Raw genomic sequence first — 14,207 nt, 5'->3', positions numbered from 1 at the left:
TGCCGGTACCCTAGTCAGTGATCTGTTGAGTTGGAATGTAATGGCTCGATGATCAGATGTTGTCCAGGCCTCTTGGATGGACCAGTCAGTAGTATTATTAGCAATGTTCCTGGAAGCCAAGGAGACATCTATGGTGGCCTCCCACAGTGTATTACTAAATGTGGGCAGATTGTTTGGTTGGTTTAACACTGTCAACGTTGAATTTGCAAGGAACTCTTCCAATATAGTTCCGTTTCTGGTGCCATGTCTGTCTGGCGTGTGACTATGCCACATTGGTGACCGGCAGTTCATGTCTGCACCTATTATAATTTTTGCGTTGGGAAGGGTGTCAGCAGCCAGTTGGAGATATCTTGTGGCGAAAGTTATGTCTTCGCCCGGTCGACAGTAGAGGGCAATAACATAAAATGCCCCCAGAGCTGTGGTGAGGTGGGCACATGCAGCCCAGGCTGTGCAAAGCTGTGTGATTTTGGTCACCGTAATATCCGGATTTCTGACCGCGACTGCGGCCCAGGGGGTGTCGTCCTTGAATTGTACTATCTTGTAGGTCAAGGGGTATCCCCTGACTATCTTCATGTGTGAGTATGGCTCTTGTATTATCATGACGTCTACATTCTCCTCTTCAGCCTTGATACGGATCTGATCCGCTACTGCTCTGGCCCTCTGTGCGTTGATCTGCAGAAATTTTACCTCTGTAGTATTGTATCCTCTAAGGCGCGTCCCCATAATCCAGCCTGGATTGGAACAAAACAAGCTCTTAATCTTCAGGTAGGTGGGGCCTCTCCAGAAATAATGGAAATGCAATAATTGAGTGAAGTTTGCAAAACATCAGCACAAATCACAGACAGAGTTTCTTTCTCTTCTGTTGTCAGGCGACGCAGACCCAATTTCATACAATTTTCTTTTTTTCCAAATACACAGTCAAAATTTAGTAACAAATGTTTTTGCTTATGTTCACTTGTCACTCACTGATAATCAGCGAGTGACAAAACTTCCTACACCGTGTTGATGTTTTCATCTGAATGCACAGCAGAAGAGAGGTGAACCCACAAATCATCTTTATTTAACATTTCCCCTTCTATTGCAAAAATGATCACACTCAAAAACATGAAATGCAATAGAGCTTCATTGCTGTAAACTTACAGGTTGTCTCTCTGTGGCACTTTTGTCTAGTTTTAAACAAAATTTAATGTCACTGCTCATCCATCTCTGACAATATCATAGTACTAACCAAAACAATCCAGCATGAAGGCATCAACAGGAAAGTGTGCTATATATATATATATATATATATATATATATATATATATATACAATAATAGGAATGAATGTTCAAGAATTTGCATAGAAATAGGGAAATGAGCCTTCTTCACCTATATATAAAATAATTTATTTTATATATATATAGGTGAAGTACATATAAAATAAATTGCATACTTCTTGCTATTGTGTATCCTTCTTGGCAAGAAGGATACACAAAAGAGAAGAATCATGTAAGATTCTTTATCAGAATAGTCATGTAAGACTCCCTTTACTAAATCATATTGTGGTCTAATACTTCTCAAGGTGATCATATAATACATGATCACTTTGAGAAGTATTGGATCACAACATGGTTGAATCATCTACAATGGGATCACAACTGTACCGGATCACCTACAATGTCCTGACTAATTGACCACAGACTCCATGACCTTCATCACTAAGGTCATACTAACCAGTTTATAACTGTCCATGCTTTGGCACTTCTCCAACACATGGAGATTACTTGAGTTCGATGATCATATGATTAACTCTAATGGTTTGAATTAAGCCATTAAAAATGTATCAAATTCATTTCACTTAAAATATTCAGTAAGAAGGATCTATTGCATTTTCTTTCTGGTGCATCATCACTTCTTCACAGCCTCCTTCAATACAAGTGAGTAAAATATAGCAGTTTCTCAGTTATTTGAATTTTAAGGGCGGAAAAAACAATTCATGTTCTTAATAATTCGACTTACTGAAATTTAATGTATAAAAATATGTGTACTATATAAACAAAACTATAAAAAATGAAAAATACAGGTGAGCCTTACTGATCCTTGTTTTATCACTCAAAATTTTTAATTAAAATTTTAAAAAAGTATAGTTTTATAATTACAGATCTCTATTATACTGTATTAAAAATGTAACTTAAGCTGACATAATTAATAAAATACAGTAAGCAGGATCTGGCATTTTCTTCCCACTGATTCCTATTCTACAATGTCCTAAATATCACTTATTGCAGAGAAATGTCCTGTTGTAGTTGGAAGATTATGACCACCCGTCTCCATGAGCGGACGCATCCCACAGCACCCAGGAGTGACAGCACAGGTAGTGCTTGTCAGTTTGTCAGTACAAAGCCAGTGCAATGGAGAACAGGAAGGACTTGATGGAGTTTGAACAGGAAATAATTTGTGGCATTAGGTAAGTGGGGGCCAGCATCTCAGCAACTGTAGGCATTGTCAGCTGATCAAGGACCGCCACAGTGAAGGTGCAGCGGGAATGATCAGGACACACAATAACTCAATTATCTATATAATATCAGTGTAGATACACCATAGTTTACCCGTAAATTAAACTACGTACGTAGTGTGAAAGGTATCGTTTTTAATTGTATCTCATATTGTGGCTATCTTCACAACAAGATACCACGTATTGCACTACTTCGAATAAGTAACGCTTCTCTAGTAGAGAAGACTAATGTTATTTATTCTCAGTGGATACCACCACCCAGATGGCACCGTTTCAAAGTTGTTGGCCTATCATCGGTGGGTGGGCAGGTACCCAGATAATGCAAACATGCCATCACAGTTGCGAAGTGGTTCCACAATATGAGAGATGCCAAATGGTGTACAGAAATCACTCAATGTACCAACACAGGAAGACCACTGCTGGTTAACAGCTGAGGTGAATGGCAGTTTGCACATGCTATCCAGGACAACAGATGGCTCATGGTTGCCTCAATTAACAGCACACTACAACTAGAGTGAACAGAGAAATGTTTCTGAGCACACCATCCACTGCAAGCTGTTGCAAATAGGTCTACAGAGTAGGCGAACTTTTCACATACCCATGTTGACTGACCATCACTGACACACTTCCACCTGCAGTGGGCAAGAGACCACCATTCGTGGACATTGAATGACTGGTAAAGAGTCACCTGGTGGGGAATGGGGGACGTTTTCATGGACAATGCTAGGTCCCCTCAACCCCATTAAACATATCCTCACTGCCAGAACCTACCTTGGCATTGTTTCAGACCAAGTTTTTCCCTACATAGCAGTTATCATAGCAAAAGGCAGCCCAACATACACTCATGAGCCAAAACATTATGATCACCTACCAAATAGCATGTTGGATGATTTAACTGATAAGGAAATAGTTTCCCAGATATAATACCACAGTTGGTGTTTATAAAAAAATCAAATAAACTGCTTAATTCATGAGCAAAGACAACAGAGTATTTCCAGCACTTTAACTTTGATTTTACATAGCACTCAAAATCAACCAAAACAGTTTATTCTAAAAAAGCAAAATTTTCAAAAGAGAAAGAGAGCTAGTGCATGTGAATAATGCAATCAATGTGCCACTACATGCTATGTCTAAATTTTATGACATCTTGTGAAATCAATCTTTTGCTTGGATTTACCTCAGAAACATTTTGTATTGCCCTACAAAATGTTTCCCAATACAGGATCCAAAAATCCAATCACAAAAATGTTGAGTTATTGAGAAGATCATTAAATTCAGTTCAAGTTAAGCAGAACCTTAAGTGTTATTCTATGGGGATTTTGATAGGGAGGCTGGTAGAGTTGAAGATTTTGAATAAATTTGACTTATCAACATTTGGGTCACAAAATATACTTACCATCAAGAAATGGGGCCTTACCCACTTTAAAACTCAGTGCTTTTCCTGTTGGGTTCCATTTTCTGTTTCAGTGCTCAGGTACAATAGCATAACTTTCACAGAACATATAAGTAAAAAGTTCCAGAAAGGAACTTTCTACTTATTATGTTATGCAAAAAGCAGCACATGGAAATTAATAATTAAATTTCAAAAGGTAAAAAATAAACACAACCCTGCATATATTCAAATTACATAGTTTATTCATTGTTACCCAGGGTTAAAAAAAAAGAATATTTCCTGCACATTCAATCAACTGCAATTTTATTTAGTCAACTGAACATGCCTTTGTGTAGGAAATCATCTTTTCCAAATAAACCATTTAATTTGCACATGTATATAGAATTTTTAATCACATGTCTGTGGTTAAAAATTTAATCAAGAATTATCTGTCAAGGTTAATACAACATATCTGTTTAGTTCAGAAGTCCCACATTGGCTGGATTATATATAATTGTACCATTTACATTGTGGTTTTTCTCTTTTCTCTTCTTATTTTCTCTTTCTCTTCTTTCCACTTTCTCTTTTCTCTTCTTATTTATGAATGCGTAAAACTCCTTATCCCCATTCTTAACTCTTAATTAGTCATTTCTCATACTCAGGTTTTGCTTGACTAACTCTATCTGCAATTCTGTTACAAATAAATTTATAATTATCTGAATCTGCATCTCCATTTACTCTGGTAAGTGTCCTCCCCCACTACAAGCTTTCCACCAATGACAAAAAGCTTTTGAACCACTGATATAAAGTTTTCTTTACACGTGAACCAGGCATTAGAATTAAAACTAAATTTGCTAACTTTTTCAGGTGAGCAAGTCTTTTTAATGATAACAGAGTTGATTGTAAAAGGAATTCAGTACCAGATATGGTTGCAGATATATATAAAAAAAATTGCTCTTTTAAATTTTGAAAATCATTGTATCTAAGACTAACCTCCAAAAATTTTATGACATGTCTTGTTAATACAGCTCTTCCCTTGGCTAAGAATAATGGCAAAATTACAATATGCTGTGGAACAACTGCAAGTAAATCCCGAAACCTTTCATTTAAATTGTAGCAGCACAGAATACCAACAAATGCCTCAATTTCTTTGCCTAAAAATAAAAATATAACAACATTACAAAGAAAACATTTTAGTAAAAAATTTTACATTACTATTGACAAAATACAGTAAAACCTGCATAAAACCTGCAAAATACAGTAAAACACTATATCTGCAATAAGGCCTCTGAGGTTGGGATTATTCATACTACCAATTTTAAACACACACACCAACCGTTTATGACTGATTGAATAATGAAATAAAATAAAATAAAATGATAAAAAAGACTGTAAAATAATATTTACAAAAAACTTTTTGTAAATATTACGTGGGGGAGACAGGACAGCGTCTCAAGGACCGTCTGGGGGAGCATTCATTATTGCAATCTATATTGAAAAATTACAAAAGTATAGCTTTTGGCTGTTGTTGTGATTAAATAAAAAAAAAACATTGTTAGCAATGCTGTGCAGTAAACTGAAAAGAAATGCGGTAAACATAATGAAGTACAGTAGACTCCCAATTATCCAGAGAAGTTAGGAAACAAATTTTCCTAGATAATGAACAAAATTAAAGAAAAACTTGTAAATATGATAAAAATATAAATTTATTTACATAAATTTTCACATTCACATTTATAAAAGTATAGTATACTTTTATAAATGTGAACATAGTATTACGTAAATAAATTATAGTATAGCATAAGTGCATGAGAAGATTTTACATCAAATTTAATATGTACATATTTTTTGAAACAAAAAAAAAATAAACTTGGTTTTTTCCCTCAGTTTGCTTTCCTGCAAATGATAAAACATAAATTTCGAAGTATCATCTTATCAGCAAGACCAGCCTTCTTTTTCTGTGTAGTAGAGTAGAGAATCACTATAGTTAACGCTTTAGCATTTTTTTTTTTTTTTTTACATTTATTAATGAGCTGAAGTTTTTGTTCAATACAAAGAGAAACCCTTTTCTGGTTTAACATGATGGATACCCAAAGGATGGAAGTTAAAAAAAAAATTTAGAGAAGAATGTTAAAATTAACTACGTAGTATTGAAACTGAAGGATTAGCGAGGTGTGACTATATGAACAAGTAGGTAGAAAGCAAAAATGGGAATGGCATTTCTGAGAAATTCAAGTGTCTTTTCTATAATATCATTACAAAATGTGAATAAACATTTATGATGGATTCCACATATTTTTTTTTTATCATCTGATTATTCCAGAGAGTGAACACAAGCAGGCAAAAAGCAAAGATGGGAATGATAATTTAGAGAAATTCAAGGGTCTTTCTACAATATCATCACAAATGTGAATAAATATATATGTAATGGATTCCACATTATTTTTATCATCCACATATTTATTTTTCAGCCTACCACCATTCAAATCAGCATGAAAACAGATTTTCATAAACATTACGCACAATGACCACTACAGGAGTGCCATGTTGCAGTTGCATGGGGAAAATGCAGTCTCCTAATCCTGCTGTCCCACAGCTAGCAATTGTATATGTAATATCTACACAGAATTTATGTTGATTGTGTTGGATAGTTACAGCAAAAAATCTAATTTATGAAAAGTATTCCCTTTTACTAAATTCCTTAAGGCAGTATAAATTTCGGCAAATAATCTTTCTAATATTACATAATTTACATTTGTTGCTAATTCTAAACATTTCATAAAGTCAACTTACCACGTTTTGTAAGAGAAGTAACACTTATCTTTACAGCTTCATTATCACCTGAAAATTTTACATTTCTATTATCAGCATTCTAAAGAATAATATATATAACTGGATAATCTTTTATTTGTCAAACAATTATTAAATATTTATAATCTTTGGGAAAAAAAGCAAAGTACATTAAATTCTGCAAACAACATTTACAATCATAGGAAATACAGTCATGAGCAGCATGGTGTCACAATTTTTGCTAAAGTTTTATCTTTATATCTATCATTCTGTAAACAAGAAGAATGATGTTCATATGTGGTTGGAAAGGGCACAGTTATGCAGACCACACCAGACATGACAACACTGCTTCCAATGATGTGTGTGTTCAAGATTCTCTCCAACCCCCTTCAACATAAACAGAAATGGGGGAACCACTAGGTACTCCTCTTTCCAACAGTTCTTTCCCTTCCCATATATCCTTCAGTTCAGCTTCCCCCTCCTCCTTTCCCTGGACACTGATCCTATTAATGACACTTCCACTTCTCCAACTCCCTTCCTCCCTTCTGCCCCTATATCCAATAGCAATAGTTCTAGTACAAGCAACAAAGAGAACCTCTACAGGTGATGATCTCCAACCTCCAGAATCTGTAAGTTCACTAGAACAGAAGAAATATGCAGACCCCACATACAGAAAACAGGCTCCCTCTAGTATCTCTCCAGTTTCAGTGTGATTCAGAACCAATGAACTCCATGCAGACATCTACCACCAATGAACAGTCATGATACTTTCTTCAATGATTTCCCCATTCAAACTTTATCTTACAGAAATTCCTCATTCTACGTTGTTTAATGCCAAGTAACTTAGCCAAGTAAATATTATTTAATGCCAAGTAATCAATGTAATATGGTGTGCCTGTACTTTCTCAATATAGTGGCAAGACAAGAATGAGTGAGGAGGACACAAATAAAAGATCCCACACAAGTAATAGAAACCTGGATCTCATAATTATTAGATTTTTATTTACAGATGCAAAGAAGGCCTGCCTCCCTACATCACTTGGCCTTTCTAATACTACTACTAAATTTACTTCACATGATCTAGGTTCTAATCCTAATAAAGATCATTTCCATCTATAATATTTAAACTCCACTTACTTTTACCTAACAAAATGAAAACCATTAGTCTCCTTTACAGTAAAGCATCTCACTTGCCTTAATTACTTAATATGCTTGTATGAGTTCATCTGCTTTAAAAGTGGTATCTGTGCACATGTTAACTCTGAAAAGCACATTCCATACTATTCAATCAAATTTTTCTGATAATGTCATTGGAAATGTAAGTAAATAGAATCAACTAATTTACAAAAAAAATCCCCAGTTTTCTTTTGTTATGCTAAGAACCATTTACTATATTAAGAACAATGGCTAATCCTACTCTGACCTTTAGTATGTTTTGGTTTTATCTAAACAAAATTAAACCATCAGTCTCCTTTATAGTCAAGCATCTCACTTGCCTTAATTACTCAATATACTTGTATGAGTTCATCTGCTTTAAAAGTGGTATCTGTGCACATGTTAACTCTGAAAAGCTGTCAGCACATATTCCATACCATTCAATCAAATTTTTCTGATAATGTCGTTGGAAATATAAGTAAATAGACTCAACTAATTTACAAAAAAATCCCCAGTTTTCTTTCGTTACACTAAGAATCATATACTATATTAAGAACAATGACTAGCTCTGACCTTTAGTATGTTCTGGTTTTAAGCAAAATTGACATAACTACAAGCAGTTTAAGACCTCTTAAACTGCTTGCAGTTATGTCAATTCCATAATCTAAGTGTGACCTGACTTAACTTATATATACCATAAGAGTTAAGTGACTGAGTGATGGGTTTTTTCCTTGTCACCACAGGTTTAAGAATTGTTCATGGAATGTTTAACACATTTTTAAACTGGTGGTTTCTCTTTGTAAAGAAACTGCAAGTAGTTTTCCAGTATATCATAATCAAACTCAATAAAGAATTACTTGCTATAAGAGAACAAATGATTATATTCTCCTGCAGATAAATATCAATATAAAACATACTCATTGCATATAATTAAACTGCATATAATTTCATGGTTTTCTGGCTCTATCAGCCTTTACTATTAGATAAGTCAATAAAGTTCAACGGTTAATAAAGCAATATAAAATTTTATTGTGAATTTATATATATATACATATATATATATATATATATATATTTTTTTTTTTTTTGTAATGGCCTTCACTACCAAAGCAGCAAAATTAGCATTCCTTTTGTTGAAGTTTTCAGTCTTGGCAATGACAACAAAGGTGATTTCTCAAATGTTAAGTAAGATGCTTGTTTCACTGTCCCACAGGAACAATTTACTTATAAACCCCAAAAAAAAAAAAAAATCAAACAAGACAACAGTTCTTTCCACTGACAAATGTTACAGCAGAAGAATATCCAAAGAAGCACTCTTCATCCAATCAATGCAAAATCAAGTATTTAACAAAAATCAGAGCCGCATAATTAGTTAAACAAAATACACCTTGAAAGAGTAGATAATACCAAACACTATGGTCCATGGCAGTTTTCTAAATGATTTACATTACAAGCAGAAGGTAACACTACCATTAAGGGCAAAGTTAATGGTGCTCTAACCATGGCTCTCATAATATGCCCAAGTGCTCCTTACATGAGCATGGCAACATAGCATCATGACATCACATTGGACAACAACAAATCAGAAACAGTGCTACAATTCTAGAATATATGGAAGAGACAGGGGAGCCAAGTAAATCTGAAAACATTAACCTTCTGCTGGTAGTATGGCATCTGACAGATGCCACTTTTATACCTTTTCCCACCAATATTCCTGAACTGATTATACAGTATTAGAACATTCCTGACAGCTGTGATGTTTTCTGATGCATGAGCACTTCTTATTCTAACCATATTACTGCTTCTTTTTGAGAACAAAACAAATTTCTAGCCACGTTTTAATGGCAGAAGCAGATGGTACAAGGTCTTGATGCTTAAGCTTCAAAGGAACACAAAATAAACATCAAGCAGCCTGGTAACTGCCATTTTTTTTTGTAAAATGTTGGCAAAAGCACATTGTGCACCACTCCACTGTTCCATGGTTACTAAATAGCATGATATGCAGACAACAGTATGTAGGGTAATGCAATCCATCCCACCACAAATGGCAGATCATGTACCCAGAAAAATGGTTTTTAAAATTGGCAATTTCACCACTTCACCCTGTACTAATGTGCAAGTCAATACATATGGAGGTTGACTGGCCCTCTGTTCAATGCCAATGCAGTTCTAGAAACACAACTATGATGTATACTTGCGTATACACCAATGCTAGGAGTTTGGTAAATAAATTTGACGAATTTGAGGTGTTGGTCAAAACATCAAAGGCAGATATTGTTGGAATATCAGAGACGTGGTGTCACACAGATATAAGGAATGCAGAACTGGAATTTGGGGAGTATAATGTGTATAGGATGGATAGAGAGGATAGGAAGGAGGAGGGGGTTATGCTATTTGTTAAGAAACACACAAAATCAAGGAAGTGCAGCCAGTTGACATCGCTGGACAGTGCAGTGTCGAGTCAGTTTGGTGTGACATAAGCACTGGGAGATCAAAATTGAGAGTAGGAGTGTGTTATAGGTCTAATGATTCTGATGAGTATAATAAAAAACTGTACAGGGAAATAGAGTGGGCCAGTATATCAGAGAGTCTTATAATGGGGGATTTTAATTTCCCGGATATTGACTGGAATTTACGGGTTGGTCACACACACACACACTAGCAAGGCTTTTGTGGATTTATTGGATGATTGTTTTCTACATCAGCATGTTCAGAAAGCAACTAGAGAGAGTAATACTCTTGGTCTGATTATCAGTAACGATTCTTCATGCATTAAGAATCTGCAGATAAAGGAACCACTAGGTGACAGTGATCACAGTGTGCTGTGATCACTACCACCTAGTGATCAAGTGGGATTTACTCAAAGAGGTAACTACCATCAGGGGTAAAGGGAAGGGTTTTTACTTTCATAAAGGCAACTACGGTGGTCTGAGACAGTATTTAAATTCTATATGGTGGGACCAACTGATGATGTTACCAACAACAAATTCAAAATGGGAAGCATTCAAGAGAATTAATCTTGGAAGCTACTAGGCTTTACATACCAACTAAGAAATATTGTTCAAGGTTTAGGCCTAAATGGATGTCAGATGAACTAATGAAACATGTGGCAGAGAAAAAAAATGCATGGGATACATTTAAATTAATGGGTGACATGAAAGCCTATGATAGATATAAGCTGGTCTGTAACCAAGTCACAAAGGAGATTAGGCAGGCAAAGGCAGATCATGAGAAATCTTTGGCAAAGGATGCAAAGAAAAACAGCAAAGAGTTCTTTACCTATATAAACTCTACATTTACACATGAGGAGTTATTCATGGAGGGGAAAGCCAGAAGAGAATTAAACTCTGACAGTGAGCTAGATAATTTTGTAATAACTGAGAGGAAGTGGAGGAGAAATTGTTGAAGATAAAAATAAAAAAGGCATCTGGGGTGGATGGGATCTATCCAGTTATATTAAAGGAGGCAGTAAAGGAAGTAAGCAAACCCTTAGCCATAATTATGAGAGCTTCCTTGGATTCAGGAGAGGTACCCCATGGACAGGAGATGTGCAAATGTGACCTCAATTCACAAAGGAGGATCAAAGGGCGACACAAGTAATTATCAACCTGTTAGTTTAACTTCTGTTCCAGGGAAATTAATGGAGGCACTGCAGGATTATCTACACAAGACCAGCTATAGCTCGGACACAGCATGGTTTTGTTAAGGGGAAGTCTTGTCTGACCAATTTGATTGGATACTATGATGTGGTCACAAAGGAACTGGATGCATGGAATAACTTTGATATCATATATTTGGATCTTAGAAAGGCTTTTGATACTGTTGCACATGGCAGACTGCTGAACAAACTGGAGCAGTGTGGCATTGGAGGCAAAGTGCTGCTATGGATAAAGGGATGGTTGAGTGGGAGAAGACAGAGAGTGATAATCAATGGACACTGCTCTTCGTGGATTAATGTTATTAATGGAGTCCCTCAGGGTTCAGTGTTGGGTCCATTGTTGTTTTCTGTATTTATAAATGATATTGATGATGGTATATCAGACCATGGGCGTCCACAGAAAATTTTCCAGGGGGAGGGGGGCAAAACTTCGAGACAAATAATTACATCAATAAATTTTTATTTAATTATTTAATTTTTTAAATAATTATTTAATTAAACAAGTAGATTCTCTCCACTCGCTCTCTCATAGACGTACTGTTTCTGCTGCATGCCTCTTCTACAGATACTTCCATGGGCACTGTTCTTCTGAATTGGCTTCTATAATTCCCGCTCTCTCTTTCAAAACAGTCCAAACATGTGCCGCCACAAGCCAACATCCATTTACTGTCCAACTTCAAACTCACAGAACCAACTTTTCATCTTCCTCGTTCGTTTTCTAGAACAACCTTCCTTCATACGTATTTCCTGAAAATTACAGAAGTTCAAGTCCAATGTCAACAAATATCTTCTTTCGTCTTCTCAACCTCCACCCAAGCATGGTACTAAGTACTATAGGTTCTAATACCTCTCGTGTTTAGGGTTTAATAAAAAAAAGATTATAGAATACAGTATTGCATCAATACAAAAACACATACGTAATGTATATAAATTTACAATATAAAGGAAACAAGAATTAATATATACATATAACAAATTTTTTAGTTAATTATAATACCAACTAGATAAATTGGAGAATTTAGCATAAAAGTATTAGGGGTGCAAACTATACTCATTTCTGTTTGTCATTTTCCAGTTAGCAAACAGAAACAGATAGCTTCAGCTAATTATTGATGGGATATATTGAGTGGAGCTAGCCTTAGTTAATGTTCCATTCAATGTATCCATATATCTATAATTAGCTATATTATCATTTTATTTTTACTATTTTATGTTTATTTATAGGGTACAACAAAGAAGTCCAACTTAGGTTACCCAAACTTGGCCCTTTGAACTAATGAGTATAGTTTGCACCCCTAATACTTTTATGCTAAATTCTCCAATTTATCTAGTTGGTATCATAATTAACTAAAAAATTGTTATATATAGACAATATATGTAATTGTACATTATATATTGTTATATATGTTATGTACAATCATAAATTTGATGGCATTAATCTGTTCTGTCACTCTTTCTCCTTTTCTATTTCTTATATTCTTTTATATACTATGAACCAAAAACAGGAACACGTGTTTTATTGCTGCAATAGATGAAACACATGTTCTATGGTTACCCCCGCTGAGGGCCGAAACTGGTCAACCCGTAATAAAATTTTAAGGCAGACAAAGCGTCCCATGGTTGAGGGTGTAAGGTTACATATCTCAATCACTTTTACGATTATAATTTGTGGAATTTTTTACTCGATCCCAGGGAGGGGCAAGTGCCCCGTTTGCCCCCCCCATGTGGACGCCCATGTATCAGGCTTAATGTCCATGTTTGCAGACGATATGAAGGCTGGCAGGGTTGTTAAGGACACTAATGACAGTATGCTGCTGCAACAGGATCTAGAAAAGTTGAGCAGATGGGCTGAGAGGTGGCAAATGAAGTTTAACATTGACAAATGTAAAGTACTACATATGGGAAGGTAACTTCAGAGTAACGTATCACCTCTGTGTTACTATACTGACAGTGGTAGAGAATGTAAAGGACCTGGGGGTAATTGTGCAGGCAGATATGAAGTTTTCTAAGCAGTGCAGATGGTCTGAGCAGTGCAGATGGTGCAGATGTCTTGTCAATGATATACAGCAATTTTTCTAGCAGGGATAAGGAGGTGATTATCCCCTTGTAAAAGGCAATGGTCAGGCCACACCTTGAATACTGTATACAGGTCTGGAGGCCTCATTTTAAGAAGGATGTAGAGCTGTTGAAACGAGTACAGAGAAGGGCAACAAGATTAGTGAATGGAACGAAGGGTTGCTCTTACAAAGAAAGGCTTAAATTTTGCAGATTACAGTGTCTGAAGACTAAGGCACCTGCGAGGTGATCTGATTGAGGTGTATAAAGCCTTGAATGGTTTAAGCATGCTCAATGATGATGGGATTCTTCCTTTTGCTCAGAATAATCACCTGAGAGGACATAAATTCAAATTGAGGAAAGACAGTTGTAGGATAGATGTGCGGAAGTTTGCCTTTAGCCAGCGGGTAGTTGATTGGTGGACTTCCATCTTTTGTTGTGGAAGTTGATAGTCTAAATAAATTTAAGGCTGAGCTGGACAGGTATTTAGAACGAATGGAGGGGTAAAATGGGAGCGCTTTTTTTTTTTTTTTTGGCTGATTCTGCATAAGCTTGCTTTCTTGCATCGTATGCCTCTACTAATGCTAATGATGAACAACAATGACTTCCTGTGTAATACTGTAATGTTTCAGCTATTACACAACATCCTTTAATGTCTGAAGCCACATGGATCAAAGAAAG

General features: G+C 35.6%; 1 protein-coding gene across 1 annotated transcript in view; it reads right to left on the bottom strand.

Annotated features, from left to right (window-relative positions):
• LOC150082757 (centromere protein L-like) overlaps positions 1-14,207 on the bottom strand; it is a 78,371-nt gene that overhangs the window by 46,896 nt on the left and 17,268 nt on the right. The window contains exons 5-6 of the mRNA XM_090378269.1: positions 6,662-6,709; positions 4,862-5,022 (exon numbers count right to left, since the gene is read on the bottom strand). Coding sequence (XP_090234395.1) covers positions 4,862-5,022; positions 6,662-6,709 — 209 coding nt within the window. The remainder of the gene's footprint in view (positions 1-4,861; positions 5,023-6,661; positions 6,710-14,207) is intronic.

Source organism: Mastigoproctus giganteus, chromosome 7 (genome assembly GCF_048544385.1).
Source record: "Mastigoproctus giganteus isolate SK-2022 chromosome 7, ASM4854438v1, whole genome shotgun sequence".
Taxonomy (NCBI): Eukaryota; Metazoa; Arthropoda; class Arachnida; order Uropygi; family Thelyphonidae; genus Mastigoproctus; species Mastigoproctus giganteus.
Note: the sequence above shows the minus strand (reverse complement) of the source record. Positions and strands in the feature narration are given on the sequence as shown.